Below are 8,097 nucleotides of genomic sequence, written 5' to 3' on the forward strand. Positions count from 1 at the left end.
CAGTCGGTTGTTTTATACTACGATATATATTAAAATTTGGTAATAACTTTTCATTTAATAATTACATACTGCTGAAACCTTTGTAATTTTTAGTCTTTTCTATTGCACGTAATAAACTATAACAATAATGCATGCGCATAGATATGAGATTATCTATTTCAAAAAAATTTCTAGAATCTTGTACTATATTAACAAATTTGAGACGAAGCAATTAGACTTCCTTACTACTTTACAGTTCTTTCTTATACGACAATATCTTTGCTTTAATTGGAATAAATTTACGTACATTATATTAAGTTAATCGTTTACTGCTCGAACAATCTATATTTAGATACTTATTTATTTTCGTTAAAACATACCTCGGTTAATCTTAATTTAACGCTGAAACGCGTCACGTGGTTTTTATATTTTCAGCGCGCAACGTTTATAACTTTATACCGTAAAAGCACACTTTTGCCTCCCGTGAAAACAGCCAATACATACATCGGTTAGTCGCGGGGTAGGGAAAGGGAGTCGACGGGTGACTTCAGATCTACGAATTGCAATTAGCGACACAACAAATGAAAGCGTGACGTGAATACGCTGGTTTGCCCGTTTGCCGTACACCGCGTTGAGATAATGTCGTACGAGAAGAAAAACGTTGTCCGTTTGTAAAGCAAGGCAGCGCGAGGGCCCACATAGCCAGTAAATGTGATCGCTCGGCATTGTTTTATCGCGCAGTTGCCAGAAAATGGAAGCAGACTATCAACCGACGCTGAGCCCGACACGAACTTTGACAGGTGAGCTCGCTCCGTCGCGATTGTTGACGTTCTCTTTAGGTGTCAAGTAACCGTCAGATCAAGTACAATATCATATTCGCCGAACAATCGTGATTTGTAAAAAGGTTCACCTGGCATGGACGTTTTTTCTGTTCGTTCTAGCGAGAAAACATTTCACGATGGATCTCGGTCTCCTATGTGGAAAAGCACATCAATAAGTGACTGAATAATTCGCGTATTCACACGATAGTGCGTATTAAAAAATTCAATGATTTGATCATAACTCGATATACATACATATAATTATGTTTGTCACTTTTCAAATGCACACACGTATCGCTAGAGAATCCGTTCTTTTTAAGTTCCACGATCCACGTATAGCAGTTTGTAAACACCAATGAAACGCAGCAAATTATTTCGTTCGTCGGAGATCATACGCCGTTAAATGCGATCGGGGGAAAGATAATTACGTATGACGAGAAACCGCGAGATTTCATCAGACTCATAACGATGTTTATTCGCAAACGTACATTTATTTATTATCTCATTGTTACTGAGCACCGTCGAGATTCATAGATACTTACGAAGGCAAAGTCATTGATCAAATAAAGAATAGCGATGGTCGATGTAGCGTTCCGTGATTCATTGAAACATATTTGGTACGAACAATAATGCGCATACTTCTGTTTGTATGATAGCAATAGCTAATGACGTCGAAGACCCATACCCAAGTTTGTCAGATAATCATGATTATGAGCCCAACTTGGAGTTCGATGATACGGAGCTGCAGACCACTTCAAATAATGGTAAGGTATTTATGTCGATATACTCCAGATTTTTAAATATACAGGGTGACTGGTGGTGCAAGCGAAAGTGGGATGATTTTACATGAAAAAATAAGTAGAAAATGTAGAATAAAATTTTTTTATGTGAAGCTTCGTTTTCGAGAAAACCGAACTTTGAATTATTGTCATTTGATGTGTCTCCTTATAACGGATCTCACTAGGTCATTGCCTTGATTGTAGTTCACGTTGATAAACACTTTCAACATCACGGAAATATTTATTTTATCTATCATATTACTATCTTACCTTTATTGTCAAATACTATCAGTATCTATCAGTAGTTATCCGTCTGCCATCATGTCTACATACAGCAATCAGGAATGTAAGGACACGATACTTTCGTTAGGTGCATATGATGGAAACTCATCAGCCGCAGGTAATTATTACAGACACATCCCAATCGTCGACATCCTGACAGACGAAGTATTCAAATAGCATAACGAACCCTCGGCGAGTATTCTTTCAAATTCGAAATCGAGATTATCTCGAAAAAAAGTCTCAGATGAAAAAATGTTATTCTATATTTTCGACTTATTTTTTCATCCCTTTTCGCTTGTTATAAATACCAGTTATAAATAATTTGCACCCTGTATGAACGTAATCCTGTTATAATTGCAAAGTACATTTTAATTCTAATATCAATTTTTTATACGTAGTCTCACGCAGTCATGTTGTGATATAATCAAATGTAATTATTGTGCACCTGTACAATTTTTAGAAGAGAAATTGGATTTAATCAGCACTGGTGCTGGTACAGGAACAGATTATCTGGAGAGTCCGGTGAGCGATGGGACTATCGAAGAGAACTTTGAAGAAGCTTTGGTAGATGCTCCAGTTATCGAATCCGGTGTGTGACCTTTTATCTTCTGTTAGTAGCCACTAAATGTCATGGCATTTGGGGCTTAGCAGGTGAATTATGTAGATCATTGTATAGTTTATTTATTGCATGGTATAAAAATGCACAAATCGAAGATCGAACAACTCTCTGTTCGTCGCTGCCTTATTTGCAATTAAATTATTTTGGGTATTTATGAAATGAAAAGAGTTGAAAGCAGGAAACCAGAAGAAAAAGCAATCGACTTAAAAAAAACAGACAAACATTACTGTGAATATAATCTTTTATGCTGAGTAGCAGAAGATCTCGCCGCGTTGGATGGTGAACTCGCGGACGAAGAAGATTATCTTGACATTGCAAGACATGGCATTGTAGAAGTGGTCGGTGATGATAGTGCTGGTCGTAAAATAATAGTAGTATCTGCATGTAAATTACCTCCCATTGGGAAGGAAACGTTTAACCATGCCAAACTTCTCAGGTTTGTATCGTGAATATGTGTACTTCATAGAACTAGCCTCATTATAATGATCTATTTGTTTGACAGGTATCTCACGCATACTTTAGACACGTTTGTAGAACAGGATTATAGCCTAGTTTACTTCCACTATGGTCTCACGTCAAAAAATAAACCACCACTATCCTGGTTATGGCAAGCATATAAAGCTTTTGACAGAAAGTATAAAAAAAATTTGAAAGCTTTGTATTTAGTGCATCCAACCAATTTCATTAGAATCGTATGGCAAATATTTAAGCCAGCCATTAGGTGAGTATATCCTCGTTGGTAAGTGTACAAGTTAATAAATATTTCTAATTGTTAAATCAAATATATTGTTGGTTCTATGATCCCAGTGCGAAGTTTGGTCGGAAAATGATGTATGTCAATTATTTGGAAGAACTGGCACAATACGTTAATCTTGATCAACTTATTATACCTCCCCAAGTAATAGAGTAAGTATTTCCTTTGTCAATTTTGAAACTTTCAGAGTTATTTAATTTGATATTGATTAAGTTCTTACTTCCTGTAGACACAATGAACAGCTAATGTTAAAGAACAAAAAGAATTTACCAACGAGTCCACCTCAGAGTACGGTAACAACACCGGTTGGAACCACTCAATTTGGAGCGAGTCTGTTGTTTATTAAAGAGAACAACAACGGCGATGCCATACCACCAATAGTGAGACAGTGTATCGAATTCCTTGATACGCCGGATGGTAAAACTTGCATCTATAAAAATCAGTATTTTATTTTTCAAAAATGATTTATTAATAACGATACTATAATTTTATAGCATTAGAGACAGAAGGAATATTTAGAAGATCCGCGAACGTAGCAGTAGTTAAAGAACTTCAGCATCGGTGTAATCAAGGATTACCCGTTAATTTCCAAGGAGATCCGCACATAGCAGCCGTTCTTCTTAAAACATTTCTTCGCGAATTAGACGAGCCTCTTATGACGTACGATTTGTACGACGAAATAACACAATTTCAAGGTACGTACTTTTGTTAACAGCACATCACGTAACATACGTGTTAACGTTATTATTGTTTCAGCTCTGTCAAAAGACGAGCGTCCAAGAAGAGTTAAAATATTAGTGCTTGAGAAACTTCCAGAGGACAATTATCAGCTTTTGAAATACATTGTACAATTTTTATCGAGGGTAAGCTATCGTTATTTTAATAATTATGATGTTGGTTCTTATTTAGCCTCGTGATTTCATAGAATAATTTATATACTTGTAACAGGTGATGGATCGATGTGATTTAAACAAAATGACGTCGAGTAATCTCGCCGTTGTGTTTGGTCCAAATCTCGTTAGAGCACCACCGTCACGCGGCATGTCGCTATCTGCGATAGGTCCTATTAATCAATTCGTAGACTTTCTATTCACCCATCAGGATAAAATATTTATTATATAAAAGGAGAACTTGTAGAACCGAATGGTAAAGAGGCCTAATTTGAAACGAAGTTGATACAGTTTATGTATGTTATAGAAGAACGGAAATCCTATAAATTTCGCTGCCGAGTTTGATATTGTATAAACTTACATGACACAACTTCGAAGAAAATTTTATAGGATTTTTATTGGAAGTCACGACATACACGCGTCCGAAGTTCTACGACTTCTTATATTAGATATTTTGAATATAACAAATCTCGTTTAGATCTTCGAAGTCATGTTGAAACTTGGGGTCCGAAGCAAATCTGCACGTAACACAATTCGTGTATAATATTCATATTTAATTATAACATTCGTACTTTGTTGATTAAAATATTTTTATATTCAAATATGTATACAGATAGAGAAATACCTGCATACCTAATGTTACAAATAGCGCTTAGTTATACAGCTTGCACAAAATCTCATTTTCCAACAGATCGATATAACGATTTATTTTGCAAATTGATATATGATTTTGAATGAACGTCGGAAAGACGAATAATGAGGTCCTGGATAAATGGAGTTACGGAATAATTGAGGTATAAAGTGTGATGAAAATTAATAGTATACCAAAGATACATGAAAATGTCATGCAAAATAGAGAATTATTTAAAAAATAATATAACGTATAGCAAGAATAGACGAGCAAATTACGATGGTTTGTATAGAAACACCATGCTCGCGTAATTTTATTAACTTAAGAAGAATTGATATAACGAAAGTCATAAGAGTCATAATTATTTACAGTCATAATTATTATATCCTGTTATAGGTGATTAGTATAGCCAAAGCGAGGAATGATAATGAATTATAAATTATCGATACGCGGCATCCTTCGTACTGAGACTATGTATATGTATATACGCGAGATCTAACAATGCTACAGGCTTAATTTCACTAAATGAAATTATTTTGTTTCTTTTTAATAACTCATCTAAAAGAAATTCTAATGCATTCTTTAAATAAAATTAAATAAAGTTTATAATTTTTAATACAATAAAGAATTATTAGTAAAAGATCCAACAACAAATGAGAGAGCACATTATATAGTTGTTTAATTAAAAATCTCAACGCGAAAATTATTATTCGTTTGCACATAATAATTTAACGATTAGATTAAAATTATTGTCAGGGTATTATAAAATGTAATACTTAGTGTAATGTCTTGTCATTTCAAGGATAAAAGACTTATACTAATCTCTCCACTATCATATATATTTGTACATTTTCTTAAATAGTCCTGCCATTATGGGTTCCTGGGATAATACAGAGGCGGTTAATCGCCTTGGCATTCTCTATTATGGAAGGAAACTAACCCGGACCTATATAGAACTGACACGATTCAATTACATTCCTTGTTATCGATAGATTGAACATATTGTAACAAAGTATAATTAATTTATATGAGAATACTAGAATAATATGTATACTACACAATGTATAATTTTCTAATAACTGTTTCTGACGCTCTAGATTTCTTTCCTAAAATTAGTAATAACTCGATCACAAATCTACATCCGACCGTCTCAGATCATGTTATGGACAAACGAATTACAATTAACGAGATAACGTTTATGTTTCTACTATAAATGAATTTGTGGATGTTTATAATCCATATACGTACCTGTGATAGAATAGAATATTGTACTTTAGTCCGATGAATATTGTGCATGTAATTAGTAAATCTTTTACTTTGTAACTAATTACCAACTAAATTTAGTGTACAAGTTAATAAATATTTCTAATTGTTAAATCAAATATATTGTTGGTTCTATGATCCCAGTGCGAAGTTTGGTCGGAAAATGATGTATGTCAATTATTTGGAAGAACTGGCACAATACGTTAATCTTGATCAACTTATTATACCTCCCCAAGTAATAGAGTAAGTATTTCCTTTGTCAATTTTGAAACTTTCAGAGTTATTTAATTTGATATTGATTAAGTTCTTACTTCCTGTAGACACAATGAACAGCTAATGTTAAAGAACAAAAAGAATTTACCAACGAGTCCACCTCAGAGTACGGTAACAACACCGGTTGGAACCACTCAATTTGGAGCGAGTCTGTTGTTTATTAAAGAGAACAACAACGGCGATGCCATACCACCAATAGTGAGACAGTGTATCGAATTCCTTGATACGCCGGATGGTAAAACTTGCATCTATAAAAATCAGTATTTTATTTTTCAAAAATGATTTATTAATAACGATACTATAATTTTATAGCATTAGAGACAGAAGGAATATTTAGAAGATCCGCGAACGTAGCAGTAGTTAAAGAACTTCAGCATCGGTGTAATCAAGGATTACCCGTTAATTTCCAAGGAGATCCGCACATAGCAGCCGTTCTTCTTAAAACATTTCTTCGCGAATTAGACGAGCCTCTTATGACGTACGATTTGTACGACGAAATAACACAATTTCAAGGTACGTACTTTTGTTAACAGCACATCACGTAACATACGTGTTAACGTTATTATTGTTTCAGCTCTGTCAAAAGACGAGCGTCCAAGAAGAGTTAAAATATTAGTGCTTGAGAAACTTCCAGAGGACAATTATCAGCTTTTGAAATACATTGTACAATTTTTATCGAGGGTAAGCTATCGTTATTTTAATAATTATGATGTTGGTTCTTATTTAGCCTCGTGATTTCATAGAATAATTTATATACTTGTAACAGGTGATGGATCGATGTGATTTAAACAAAATGACGTCGAGTAATCTCGCCGTTGTGTTTGGTCCAAATCTCGTTAGAGCACCACCGTCACGCGGCATGTCGCTATCTGCGATAGGTCCTATTAATCAATTCGTAGACTTTCTATTCACCCATCAGGATAAAATATTTATTATATAAAAGGAGAACTTGTAGAACCGAATGGTAAAGAGGCCTAATTTGAAACGAAGTTGATACAGTTTATGTATGTTATAGAAGAACGGAAATCCTATAAATTTCGCTGCCGAGTTTGATATTGTATAAACTTACATGACACAACTTCGAAGAAAATTTTATAGGATTTTTATTGGAAGTCACGACATACACGCGTCCGAAGTTCTACGACTTCTTATATTAGATATTTTGAATATAACAAATCTCGTTTAGATCTTCGAAGTCATGTTGAAACTTGGGGTCCGAAGCAAATCTGCACGTAACACAATTCGTGTATAATATTCATATTTAATTATAACATTCGTACTTTGTTGATTAAAATATTTTTATATTCAAATATGTATACAGATAGAGAAATACCTGCATACCTAATGTTACAAATAGCGCTTAGTTATACAGCTTGCACAAAATCTCATTTTCCAACAGATCGATATAACGATTTATTTTGCAAATTGATATATGATTTTGAATGAACGTCGGAAAGACGAATAATGAGGTCCTGGATAAATGGAGTTACGGAATAATTGAGGTATAAAGTGTGATGAAAATTAATAGTATACCAAAGATACATGAAAATGTCATGCAAAATAGAGAATTATTTAAAAAATAATATAACGTATAGCAAGAATAGACGAGCAAATTACGATGGTTTGTATAGAAACACCATGCTCGCGTAATTTTATTAACTTAAGAAGAATTGATATAACGAAAGTCATAAGAGTCATAATTATTTACAGTCATAATTATTATATCCTGTTATAGGTGATTAGTATAGCCAAAGCGAGGAATGATAATGAATTATAAATTATCGATACGCGGCATCCTTCGTACTG

At 33.9% G+C, this 8,097-nt stretch overlaps 2 protein-coding genes across 2 annotated transcripts; both read left to right on the top strand.

Moving 5' to 3' along the window:
- Positions 1–451: 451 nt before the first annotated feature.
- On the top strand, positions 452–5,820 carry RhoGAP68F (Rho GTPase activating protein at 68F). Its single transcript, XM_018029684.2, has 10 exons — positions 452–779; positions 1,457–1,564; positions 2,322–2,450; positions 2,736–2,916; positions 2,983–3,201; positions 3,288–3,386; positions 3,464–3,651; positions 3,729–3,929; positions 3,991–4,097; positions 4,183–5,820. The coding sequence occupies exons 1-10, from the start codon at positions 731–733 to the stop codon at positions 4,354–4,356; spliced, it is 1,455 nt and encodes a 484-aa protein (XP_017885173.1). The 5' UTR covers positions 452–730; the 3' UTR covers positions 4,357–5,820.
- Positions 5,821–6,142: 322 nt separating this feature from the next.
- LOC108628014 (rho GTPase-activating protein 1-like) lies at positions 6,143–7,601 on the top strand (the record flags this gene model as incomplete). Its single annotated transcript, XM_026816153.1, has 5 exons — positions 6,143–6,261; positions 6,339–6,526; positions 6,604–6,804; positions 6,866–6,972; positions 7,058–7,601. Coding segments are annotated over 5 exons (789 nt in total), but the record flags the coding sequence as incomplete, so codon positions are not given.
- Positions 7,602–8,097: the final 496 nt, after the last annotated feature.

The sequence above is a fragment of the Ceratina calcarata genome, unplaced genomic scaffold (assembly GCF_001652005.2).
Source record: "Ceratina calcarata isolate Rehan_Ccalc_2016 unplaced genomic scaffold, ASM165200v1 scaffold493.2, whole genome shotgun sequence".
Taxonomy (NCBI): domain Eukaryota; kingdom Metazoa; phylum Arthropoda; class Insecta; order Hymenoptera; family Apidae; genus Ceratina; species Ceratina calcarata.